General features: G+C 33.7%; 1 protein-coding gene across 2 annotated transcripts in view; it reads left to right on the top strand.

Annotated features, from left to right (window-relative positions):
* The window catches only part of ADGRL4 (adhesion G protein-coupled receptor L4), a 92299-nt gene extending 79273 nt beyond the window's left edge, over positions 1 to 13026 (top strand). For both annotated transcript variants that reach the window (XM_058658479.1, XM_058658474.1), the window contains 3 exons: positions 9726 to 9817; positions 11118 to 11286; positions 11627 to 13026. In XM_058658479.1, coding sequence (XP_058514462.1) covers positions 9726 to 9817; positions 11118 to 11286; positions 11627 to 11689 — 324 coding nt within the window. In that variant the 3' untranslated portion in view covers positions 11690 to 13026. The remainder of the gene's footprint in view (positions 1 to 9725; positions 9818 to 11117; positions 11287 to 11626) is intronic.
* The last annotated feature ends 554 nt before the right edge of the window (positions 13027 to 13580 follow it).

The following is a 13580-nucleotide window of genomic DNA, read 5'->3' as shown; positions in this document are numbered from 1 at the left end:
GGGGGAGAGGATCAAATGGTAAAAGAACACACAAACACCACCTGTTCTGGAAGCACAGTAAAATTATGGAAGTGGAAATAAGGTGTAGGGCCGCCCATAGCAAGCATGGGCATATACAGCTAGGATAGCTGGTTGAATGGTGACAAGGCCACCTAACTCTGAAGAATATAAAGATATAGGGTAAAAATGAAACCCATGAACCTCAAAATTTAAATGTAACACCTAAGTGGAGGACATCTTGTAAGCCAAGCGCATCAAGAGGAATAAGAAACAAACAAAACTAAAGTGATGTTGTGAAATTTGTGCAATAAAAATCAGGTGATTAGAATGTCCCAACCCTAAGAAAAAAGAAGATAAGCTAGAAAATGAAACGATGGTATCTCAGTACCTACCATGTCACCTCACACTAATCCGTACTGATATACACATACACATACTTCACTGTACTTGAAATTTGAGATTATGACTCTATATGAAAAGGCCTAGCTTTAATTTTGAAAGAAGTATGTAAATCTTTGTAAAAAGCAAGTTCAAACTGAAGATAATTTATATAATTTATTTCCTCCATGTTTTTAATATTTATTGTTGAATTTTTTCAACAAGAACTATGCAAGAAATTAGGTTCAAGTACACAAATATAAAGAAGTGCTTGCAAAAATTATTTAGCTTTAAAAAGAAATTGAAGTTTTCATTAGGTACTTTCAGTACTAAAGAATGGAATTTGCTTGATTGAAGCAAATACTAATTAAAACATCACCAAATAAGGCTTTTAAAAAATGTGGACTTTCATTTGAATTAAAATCAAAACTTTTATAATTCTTATTACTGCTTTTATTCAGTTTTATTCAGTTCTACCAAGAATGCTTATAGGTTTTTTGTGTGGCCTCTTCAGGTTTTTCCCATGTCTGCAACCTGTTTAATTCCCTTTCATCACGAAATACCTATTACAATCTATCAAAAGTAATTACTTACATAACCCTTATAAAAAGGACCATGTGTAAATACACTGATCACTATGTGAAATAGTATTATTAAATTTCCAATTGTGTAAATTGCTCAAGGTTGAAAGAAATGCAATTATCATAAGACTATATAAAATAAGAAATGAACATTCCATTGCATATTCATGTTTCATGATTATTAATTTTTAATTTGAATTGTGAATCCTTCTAGATGTTTGCTCTATATGTTGAGTATGTGTAGTTTTGATAGCAAATTAACAAAATCTGATTTTATAACCTACAATATATTCTCCCATGTTTATATGTAGTTCCACCATTTTTTAAAATTGTGTGTTTGGGAATGCTCTAATTTATTTAGCTACTTCCTAGTTGATGAATATTTAAGGTTTTAGTGCCTCCTTTTTGCAGGAATTATTCTCCAGAGAGTCATTGTTTCAATGTAGTTGCATGTATTAATTAGATGAAATCGATAGAAATGCTTCTTGGAAGAAAAAAATACAAGTATATACAGATTTTAAAATTAATGAATTGCCTTTCAAAACAATTGTGTTAATTAACAATCAATAATACACGAGTTCTCTTCTGAATCCTTTTCAAGCACTAAATATTATATATTAAGGTGTCTTAATGGAATAGAAACATACCATTAGAAAATATTAGTCACAGATCAGGATTTCACGAAAGTACAGCAGTTGACACATGGGACCAAATTTCTTTGTTAAATGCTATACTATGAATGTATAGTAAATATGTCTGGCCTCTGTCTTTTAAATGGCAACATACCCATCATCACCACTTCTACGTAACAATCAAATGTGTGTTAAGACACAACAAAATGTCTTCCTGATAAATGGAATCTCCAGTTTTCCTTAATTGTTAATTATTCACATAATATGCTTTGTGATTTTCTAAAATTACCAGGAGTATTTTAAAAATTATAGCTTTGGTACTATATTTTAGATTGTCGCATTAAAATTTTCCTCATAAATGCTATAATTGTAAATATTAATGGGAACAGCACCAATATTTTAATTGAGTATTAATTAAATGTTATGTTTGTTAGGTGCATCTTTCAATGAGCCCTGTGATCCAAGGCATATTAATATTCTAACCTGTCGATATAGTATATATTAATAAGACTTTCAGTGCCTAAAATATTTGGCTGAATATTTATATTATGTTGACTTTTTTGAAGTTATGGAAAGGTAGAATTTTTTAAAAAGAGAAAGTAGACTTTAGAAAATAACAACATAAATAATGCATTGGTGGTTTTCAGCATGTTCCTGTCTATCTCAGTGTTCCTCTTACAAACCTCCAAAATACATGACAATAAAAATAATAATAGCATTTATCAAAAGATATTTTTCTGGGTTTTCATACTCTTATAAGATAATCTTAGTTTACTTAGAAGGAACGAGAGGTGACCCCATTTTTATGGCTTTTTCAATAAGTGAAGCAATTATTAGAAAAAAATATTTATTTATTCCAAAAGAAATTGTGCACATTCTTTTTTAGTAAACAGAGAAAATGCTTCAAGTTTCTGTACACTAAGAATTCCAAAAGTTCTCTTTAAAAAGATTTATATATTATTTTTATTGGAAAGGCATGTATACAGAGAAAAGGAGAGACAGAGAGGAAAATCTTCTGTCTGATGGCTCACTCCCCAACCAGCCATAATGGGTGGAGTTGAGCCAATCCAAAGCCAGGAGCTTCTTCCAGGTCTCCCATTCTGGTGTAAGATCCCAAGATTTTGGACTGTCCTCAATTGCTTTCCTAGGCCACAGGAAGGGAGCTGGGATTAGAACAGGCGTCCATATGGGATCCTGACGAGTTCAAGGCGAGGACTTTAGCTGTTAGGCTATCACACTGGGTCCTAGACCAAATTTTGTAACCGTACCAAGAGCACAGTACATGTTTCAACCATCTTTGGAATGCTGATTGTCCTCTGAGGATAACATGATGTCTTGACACAAAATGGTCCTCAGCAAAAGTGGGCACTTTTTAAAATCGATCTTCATCAATATTGGCAGAGGTCCTGTTCCAAACATTTGAACAAAATAGACTTCCCTGAAAGGATTTCTTTCACTTCTCCATTTCCATCAGCATGTGTTGCAAAGTAAAAATTGCTTGTTGCAGGAGAACATCTGTGAGACTACTTCTGAAATATAAAAATGTTCTGTCCAGTTTCATAGCATCCAAAGGAGAGAGCTTTCAAGATTCTAATGCTAGATGTGATGTGGTCAAAAAAAAAAAAAAGTGTAAAATTCTTGGTGTCAGAGCACAGCTTTGATTCATTGTATTTTAACTCACATTAGTTATGGTAAAAGTTAAAGTAATGTCTATACTGTCTTAAAAGAGAAGGAAGGAAGCAAGGAAGGAAAAGAAAGGAAAAGGCAGGAAAAGGCAGGAAAAGCGAAGGGAAGGGAAGGGATTTGTAACTTTCTCTCCAGAAAGGGCAATAGCTAGTTAAATTTGTCTTAATATTTTTATTCTTTAGAAATATGCATGCAAAATCCATTAGTAAATGAATAAAGGAGGCTTTGTTTAAGCTTTGCTCATCAAATGTCCAAAGAATCAATAGTGAACATGAGTTAATGATGTTTGTATTTATTTTAAATTTTAAATTTTAAAAAATAATAAAAACCATATCATTGGATATTTTGTTATATGTGTAAACTATATGCAACTATTATGCATGTCACATGTGTATGTGTAGCTTTGTATATATGTGCATATAAATGGACATGTGTTTCTTTTTCTGTATTGTTTTTTATTGCTCCCATAGCAAATTGCCACAGTGCAACAGCATAGGATAACTTGTGTATATTTTCTCACATTTCCACAGGACATAGATCTGGGGGCATTGTGGCTCAGCTGGTTTCTCTGTTTAGAGGAACCTGGGCTAAAATCAAATGAGCCATTTTGGAGGCTGTGGGCATGGAAGGGGGAAAGAATTCATTTCCATTTTCATTCTCATCATTGAGCAAAGTGAGTTCAATGGAATTGTGAGACTGATCTCACTTCTGGCTGCTGAGAGAGGTCACCATTACCTGTGGAGAGCTCCCACAATGCTCTAGTCTCCAACTGGCCTGGGAAGATAGTTGGTAGACTATCCTCATGCTTCAGCTTTTCTGCCTCCACTTCACTCTGTCCACTCTCCTGCCTTCTCTTCTACCTATGCCTTTCTTCCTTACAGGCTCATGTGATAATATTGAGCCCAACTGACAGTTTAGGGCCACCTCCCTGTCATAAAAGTTCACAATACAAACTCTATCTGCAAAAATCACTTTTTGCCAGATTCACTAGTAAAAAGTGTTTAGGGTGTAAGGCATGGTTTTGGCAGCTCACTATTCCATTTATAACACATCCCAAATGATTTTCTATTACTCTGTGTGATTAAAAATGTAATAAGGTATATCAATTGATGTTTTGACTGAGAAATAATTTTTAAAAAATCAGATAGTAGACAAAACTTTGATTAGTTGATTCCAATTTAACTCCTAGTCAATTAATAATGAATGTTTTTTACTTTGATTATTACATTAACATCTATTCAGCTATTCCTACACTGGTCTACAGATTGAGAAATAGCGATTATTTTATGTGGTCACTCAGTAAGGCTTGTAGAAATCTGCTTTGTTCACTACGTAAGCAGATTTGTTCTAGGCCAGTTAATTCAAAGCTAATAAAACTATTTAAAAGACATAGAAGTTGTGATCATGACATATTTTTAAACGAACCAGATTCTGTTTGATATGTATGAAAAATTAAAGCATGAGTCCAAAAGTGCTGTAAGAGAGATTTTCTCATTCGTTTTGGTGAAATCTGACATCAGCATATAAATGGCTTCATTAATTATTGAGGAAAAGACCAAAAAATGAAAAATGACTGATTAGGATAACTCATTTTGAAGTCTGAATTTGAAACCCTTGGGTTGAATGTACTTGTAACTCTAAATCTTCCAGAATTATCTCTTGCTGTCTCACTAGTTCAGCTACTTAAATTTTGTTTTAAGAAACTAAGTGTTAAAATTGTTTTAACATACTGTCGAACAATGGAATGGTAGTCCTAAACTTTAACATAATTGGATATATCTAATGTTAAGAAACATATCTCTGCATGGATCAATATTGCTTAAGATGAAGCAGAGTAAAATGATTTTACATTTTAAATGTTTCTTTCTCTTGACAGTTAAGTGTTCATGACTTCAGTTCTTTTCATCCTGTACTATAAAGTATAGCAATGAACTTTGGAGTTCCTATGTTTGCCACCCAAGATTCTTCTCTTGTTTATTCCTTTAAAATTGTTATGAATTTCTAATTGAAAATATAAGGCCATTGAAATTTTTCAGACAATAGTGATAATGAATGAATGTTCACTTACCAGTCCTTAATTAGCCTCTGTGCTTCTGTGGCACTAACATTTACAGATAAATTATAAGGAAACCAAAGATAAAGGAAGCACACAAAGGTAAGCCTTAATGAACAAACTCAACTATCATGTCAAGGTGTAATTTTCTTAAGTTTAATATTCCAAATTTGTCCTGTATTTTAATGACCCACTCAAGTACTGGGATTTGTTATGATAGAGTCACTGCTGTGTAAGCCCCAATAGTACCTTTCCAACTGTTTAGCCCAAATACAAATACTTTTATCTATCCTCAGTTATTATCTCCAAGCTACAATTACAAATGCTTTGCAATTCTATACAATCTTCATTTGAGCTATGCTTTAAAAAAAAATCTCAACTCAGATTTTTCATATTCCCTTCATAAAGCTCACCTTCTCAAAAGATGCTTTTTCACGAGTTGTGGCTAGGCAATCCAGTTCAAGTCCTGGTTGTTCTCTTTCCTATCCAGCTCCCTGCTAATGCACTTGGAGAATCAGTAGGTGATGACCAAAATACAGCAGCCCCTGCCAACTACATAGGGAACACATACGGAATTCCCAGTTCCTGGTTAGGTACTTCCAGCTATTTGGGGAATAAACCAGTGAAAAGATCCCTTTGTGTGTGTGTGTGTGTGTGTGTGTGTGTGACACACACAAACACTCACTATTGTTCTTGCTTTTTGCTCTCCAATTCCTCTTTAAAGATTTATTTATTTTTATTTGAAATTCAGATGAAGAGAGGAGGAGAGACAGAGAGGATGATCTTCCATCCCTTGATTCACCTCCCAAAAGGCCAAAATAGCCAGAGCTGCGCTGATGCGAAGCCAGAAGCCTGCTCTGGGTCTCCCATGGGAGTGCAGGGTCCCAAGGATTTGGGCTGTCCTTGGTTGACTTCCCAGGCCACAGGCAGGGAGCTGAATGTTAAGCAGGGCTGCCAGTATTAGAACTGTTGCCTATTTGGGATCCCAGTGCATGCAAGCCAAGGACCTAAGCCACTAGGTTACCATACTAGGCCCCTCTCCCATTCTTGCTTGTGTTCTCTTTATTTCTGTTATGCTGCCTTTCAAATCAATGCATACCTCTTTAAAAAAATACACTTTTCCATACCACAAAATTGCACTAAATTTCAGCATTTAAATACAAAAAGTCATACGCCTTAAATGCCTTTACATGATAATTAGCTTTTAAACTCTGTTAGAACACAAGATGTAAAGTTGTGCATGTATTTGTGGCTAAGGAGATCATTTAAACATTGTAAAAGGAAAAAAAATGCAGATGTTTGCCAGTTATTCAAAATTTCTGCAATGTATTATCCAATGGCATTTATTTAAATATGTAGGATAACAGAAAGAAAAGTTTGTCCTGAATTATTTTACAAAATTATTATCCTGGAAAAACCATGTAGTATTATTCTGTTTGGAAAATAAATTGAAATTTTTATGAAGCTTGTTAAACTGTAAAAGACTATTGAGATCGATTTCTAAACAGTGATAAGAGATTGGCTTTAAAGTGTCTAAACAGGGAGAAAGATTGGCTCAAATCAAAGCAATAAAGACAAGCTGAGGATTTACAACCAAAATTCTGATTGAAGGTAACGGAATAATTACTAAGAAGAGACACCAAGGGTAAAGGAAATTCTTGCCAATCTGGTTTTGCAAGGTTCTTGCTGAACAGCAGGCCAGGGAGATCAAAACTCAGTGGTGGACAGATTCTACATTGATTTAGCTGGACTTTTGCTAAAATTGGATTCCACGAGGACAGACACTGAACTTCATGATCAAAAGCTAGTAGAGAATGGATCCAGAAAAGCCTTATTCATGCCAGATCAAGAAGACTTTTGGGGTGGACATTTGTAGAGTGAATTACAAATTAAAGTGCAAGTTAAGAAAAACATAGATTAACAAGCTTGTATTCAGTTCTCAGTTCTGCCTCCTAATTCTACCTTTCATTCAGTACAAACCCTAAAAGGCTTAGATTATCATGCAGGTGACTCCTGTTAACTCATATGAATGACCTAGACTGCATTCCCAACTTCCAGCTTTTGGCCCTGATGCAGACCAATCTATGGGAAATTTGATGCCTGTCTCATTCTCTCATCTCTCCACCCACCTCAGTAAATATTGGCATACAGAATCTGCATTATCCACATTTCCAAAGAATTCTCAGCATTCTCTAAATTTCCAAAGAATTAAACTATCCTCGATTTTATCAGTTAAGTTTGTGAAGAATTGTTCACTGGGAAGCAGTATGTAGATAAGGTGCTATATGATAATGGGCCAACGGAATATCTTTAAGGCAGACAAGAACAAATGGCCTATGGAATGAGCAGTGTCCTGGAGGGAGGACAGAATCTAAGTTGAACAGAATGGAACATTCAAAGATTAGAGAAGTAAAATTCGAGGGAAGTGGTACTGCAGTCACCAAATCATTCAAATCTAAAAGGCATTGGTGAGATTTTTTACTTTAATTCTGAATAAAGGCTTTTGAATAAGGAAATAGTCTAATTTAAAATTTAATGAGACGAGTCCAAGTTCTGTGATGAGACAGATTATGGTAAGCCAGAGTTGACAGCAGATAGATGAATTGTTTCTGTTCTAGCCCAGGGCATGCGCCATGTGGTTATTTCAGGATGGATAGCTATGAAGATGGAATGTAATAGTCATGTTTTCAATACGTTTGTGAGGCAGAGATGAAAAGTAGGATGATAAATAATCCTTATGGACTGGAAACATGTGGTAACTGAATTTTTTTGTTCACATTTTTAAAATTTTGAATTTTATGGTACAACTCAATAGGATCTGGAATTTCTCTACACTCCTTCTCTGAATTCCCACCCCAAAACTGATTTTTCTCTATATTATAACAATAGTATAGTCGTTCATAAGCAGTCATAAGTCCATCGGTCTTTTATTTAAGTCTATCCTGACATTGCTGGTACAAACAATGTTTTTGACATTCAGAATATTACAGCAAAAATCTATTGAAGGAAAGAATGAAAGGTTGTATCTTCAAGTTTTTATCTAGGTGGAGGAGACAGGGCCTAGGGAGAAATAATACTTGAATCAACTGGGGGTTATCGCCTGGGAAGTAAGAGCACGTAGGTCATTGAGCTCCCATGTAATACTTAATTTCTCTGTATCGAGCTTGCTTCTTCCTACTATTTGTTCAAGACTGGCTTAGAAATATATTTTAGAGCACTTACCCTGTCTTTCTTCACCCCATTACGCAAACAACTGATAGCACTTACGGGTTGTGTTGCACTTGCTTTTGCAGTAGGCATCTCTCATTATAAGCACTGTGCAGCAAAACGCTTGCAGTTACATGGATGAAGTCTGAATAAAGCAGTCCCCCCCTTTTTTTTTTTTTTGCTCTTAAGGTGAAATCTGAGTTGCATCTCATGCTATGGTTCTTTTGATGCACTACATCCAAGGATCCTTTGTCAGTTGTTTGAAAGCATCTCACATCTCACCTTTTTTTTTTTAGTTCCCTACCACCTCATGGCTCTTTTCTATGGCATTGTCCTTCATGAAAGTCTCCCTCTTTATTTAACCAGCTAATCCATTGTCTTTCATCAGGTCCTGGCATAAGTGCTAAGCTTTAAGGAAAATAATATTCCAATCCATGTTCCCTTTCTTCTCTCAGTCTAAATTTGTGAATTGATAGCATTTATCAGTTTTCTTAGCAGAATCGATGAGATCAAAATACTTTGCCTGTTTTGTTCATTAACATACTACAAAATTCTTAATCTAGATAAAAATAAGCATTTCCATAAATTTGTATTATTTCCAATCAACATGAAATCTTAACATAAATATTAATGGAGAAACTAGATGAAAAACACAAAAGCAAAGCAGATTAAAAATGTTGCCAACACCAATAACTGCAGATGTTTTGTTGAGATTACTAATTTCTTTTATATTTTTACATTGTTTACATTATTAAAGGATGAATAGAAGGGACACCAGCATTTGTCCACAATGGAACACTATATAATTTGTTGAACAAAATTTGATTTTCCTATGTGCCTGTGAAGCTTTCCTAAGAAAAGCTTATCTTAATGTATGTACAAAACATATTCATGGCAGCAGAAGATACTTATCAGTTGGTGGGTGTGATCATAACATCTGATGATTCCTTGAACAGGTTGCTTAACAAAATCTGGCAAAATTTATTATCATATGTACCAACAATTTTCAGTGATATTGCAAAGATCAGTTACAAATTTATTTGCCTAGATCTAATGGAGGATTTAAATTTCAGATGCAATGATTTCTTTTTGGCATTGATCTGATCAAAATTTTTACTGTTTGTTATTTTCTTTGTCTATATTGAATTTGTTACAGTTACTCTTCTTCAAAATTAAATATTTTCCCAGGTAAATCTCTTGGCATTTGGAGTTATCATATACAAAGTTTTCCGTCACACTGCAGGATTGAAGCCAGAAGTCAGTTGCTATGAGAATATAAGGTAAAGTTTTCATTTGACATCATTAGTAATTGAAAACCTCAATGAATTAAAGAGCAAATATATTTCAGAATTTTTGTTTTCCATAATTGCTTCACACTGTCTTCTATCATGTTTAAAATGCTCACTGAAGAGTAGTATTTATATTTAATAAGACTCACAAAAAATTAAAAGGTAAGTGAAACAGTTTTTGAAACATTCTCACCTTTGAAAGCAGAAGTATATTTAAGTGATTTATTCTTTTGTCTCTTTTTTCTGGTAAACAGTGTTTCTCAGAGCTTAACAAATTCTATTTTTATTTATTTATTTATTTTGATTTTTAGTTTATATGTTGCTGGGATTTTTAATGCTAATACCTTCTTTAAAACAGATTTACTGAGACCTTGTAATGATTTGGACAAGTTGAAATATACAGTAGGGGATATCAGAGACAATTGATTGTGTTTCTTGGGGAAACTCTTGTAGTTTCACTACCTTACACAAGATTTATAGTTGGGATTTAGCAACTGCTTGATTGATCACTTTCTTTTAGTTCTCACCATTCATAGGTTCATGTAGTGTGTTGGTTTTAATAAAGTTGATAATTACTCATTTTGGCTGTTCACCATAAGATATCTGCTACAGTAAAGAGTATTGGTCTAAAAGTAAGTGAAAATAATTATTAGCTGCTCAGTTTGCAAGTCAATGTGTTCAGTTTGCAGAACCGATTACTGATTTCCCAAAGTACAAGGCAATCAGATAAAAATATGTAGGTGTCTGCACTTTTTAAAAACTTTTTAGAGATCAGCATCCTGACATGAATTTATTTTGTGAAATCCATATAACACAAATTATAATTTGTACTCTGTACTTTCTTCTTATTAAACCCGAGAAGAAAGCAGAATTCTCTTTTGATGTCTTGGACATGTGCTGACACAGGTCTGCCTGGTGTCTTTTTCAAGATTTCGCAATGAAAACATTACTTAAGAGATACGTCTTATCTTTGGAATTTACATCAGCGGTAGATTTGAAATTAAAGCACTTTTACTGAACTACATATCAGATGGAAATATTTTAAGATTAAGGAAATTTCTTTTAAAACAGAATGTTTGAATAATGAGACTTTGATTTTGGAAACACCTGGCTGCCACAGTGCGGTAGCATACCCTTAAGGCTATCCCATGTTACTGCAATTCAAATTTTCAAATCATTGTTTTTATAAGATATTTTGGTTAGGACAAAATTGTATTTCCTGCAATCTGCAGATTGGGGGGATGTGAAATATAAGCAGCATTCTTAGCTGACACACTTCCTACACCCCTAGGTCTTGTGCAAGGGGAGCCCTGGCTCTCCTGTTCCTGCTTGGCACCACCTGGATCTTTGGGGTTCTCCATGTTGTACATGCATCGGTGGTTACAGCTTACCTCTTCACAGTCAGCAATGCCTTCCAGGGGATGTTCATTTTCTTATTTCTGTGTGTTTTATCTAGAAAGGTAAGCAACTATTTTTATGAACTCTACTGTATTTTCATATAGCAAACCTGCTGCATTGATAATTGTTTCCATAGATTCATGAATTCTTCCTTTTATTGATTGAATTTAATTATTTTAGCACCAAAGAAGCAGAACACCTACTTGATTTTAGCAATACGTAGTGTTACAGTTAACTTGCTGTTTAGAAATGTCAGCATAAAGTATCTAAACTTTATCATATTCTGACAAACAGAAAATAATAATCCCTTAGAAAAATATACATAATAGTTATTTTAATTTGAACATATTTTTATCTGATTTTCATGTTTTTTTAACATTTCTGTCTTTCTTTTTCTTTAAGATCCAAGAGGAATATTATAGATTGTTCAAGAATGTCCCTTGTTGTTTTGGCTGTTTACGGTAAACACAGAAAACTAAGTATATAGCTGCACAAATATTAAAAAGACAAGCTATGAATGACTAGTTAAATAGTTTAGAAGTGTAAAGAAGTGACTCAAATTATCCAGTTATTAGTTACCAGATAATCAAAATACTTCAAAATTGTTTTTATATTTATAGTATAAGAACTGTAAAAATAAGAGGTAAAAGTATGTGCCACATAGTTATTTCACTCTTCCCTCCATGACGTAGTTATGTCAAAACAGTATTGCCGATATTCAGAAAGTAATTGGTTTCTCAGGAGTGATATCACTGCGCCCAAGGAAAGATTTTGTTTCTAACACAGAAATACATGAATGTCCTGCAGGAAAGCATGGTCTTGATATTGTTATGACTCATGTTGCCTTTGAAACTTGCCACCACTGCTCTGGTAATGAGCTTCTTTCAGAAAGAGAAATGACACAGAATGAAGGAGAAGAAAACAAAACAGTAGAAAGGAAATGGCTGTTACAACATGATGTATTTTGAAAAAACTTGCTTTCTTTTCTACTTGAGAAATTTTTGAGATATAATAAAGCATTGAATAAACATCTTTGCATTTTTTGAATTGTTCTGAATTTAAATTTCTACTGAAACAATTTATACCTCAATTTTCTCTATCCACTTTGTTATCTAATTTTTGACTAACACAAATTTTTAAAAATCAAACATATCTTTGGAAGTTAACATTGGCTTGAGCTACTTGTTGTTTCTATGTTTCTTTTACAAACTGAGACTTTAATCGATAAAACATGAATACCACAAAACCTAATTACAGGAACTAATTTCATGGAAAAAATTTCACGAAATTTAATTTCATTTCTAGATGGAACATTTGTGTACATAGAGTTGAAATAATCTATTCTGTTATATTAATGTAGGGAATATTCTGTTGCACTGAATTCTTTTTTACTTTAAAATTAGAAATTAATAGTTCACATGGCAACATTCTTTTTTAATTTAAAAATTTAAAAGGGCATTGTAAATATGAAAGTATCCATAAATTGAATTACATTTTTCTGTTCGGAAGTGTACGCATTCAGAAATATTATTTATAACAAAAGATTACTGAGAAAATGCAGCTTTTTATTTTAAAGTGTATCCAGTTTCTGACCGTCTTTGCTATCTATTAAAGCATATCTGCTTAATTGTGCATCTTCTGCCTTGAAATCTTACTAAGATGTAGAGGGAATAGTTTTATTTTGAAACTATGCAACTGTGCCTATACACTAAATGTTATGATTTTAAATTAATTTATCCAGCTGTTGAAAAAGTTCTGTCAAATCTTGCTCTAACAAATAAAATGTTATCTATACCAAGAAATTGTATTACTTCTTTGCTGTGTTGTTTCCTCAAGAAAGTTGAGCATTCTGTCATAGCTCTTTTGCAATTATAGAGGATTCATGAAAATAACTTTTCATTGCATTGTCTAATTCCTTACATGGTAAGTCTAGGACCTATTACTGTCATAATTACACAACAGTGCTGCAGGAGTTTGAGACTGAAAAACGAATCTGTTCAATCATTATTATTCAACTGTATGCGATTGGTAGAAAAATGAGCCTTCAAAAATGTCTGTGCCCTGATCATCAGAAGCTGTGACTATATTAAATTTCATGGCAAGACTTACAGTTGGAACTTAAGTTGCTCATTAGCTAGCCTTGATAGGGAGAGATTAGCCTGACTAGTCCAGGTGAACCTGTTGAGATATTAACTATCTTTCTAAGAAAGGAAGTGGAAGACAGTCGTGTGATGCAACCTGATAGATCCTAGCAACCTCTGTGGACTTTCCAAATGATGGAGTATGCAAGCCACAGATACAGGTAGACCTCTAGAAGCTGAAAACGGTAAGGTAGTGAATTCATCCCCAAGGCCTT

The sequence above is a fragment of the Ochotona princeps genome, chromosome 2 (assembly GCF_030435755.1).
Source record: "Ochotona princeps isolate mOchPri1 chromosome 2, mOchPri1.hap1, whole genome shotgun sequence".
NCBI classification, from domain to species: domain Eukaryota; kingdom Metazoa; phylum Chordata; class Mammalia; order Lagomorpha; family Ochotonidae; genus Ochotona; species Ochotona princeps.
This window is presented reverse-complemented; position numbering and strand designations above follow the sequence as displayed.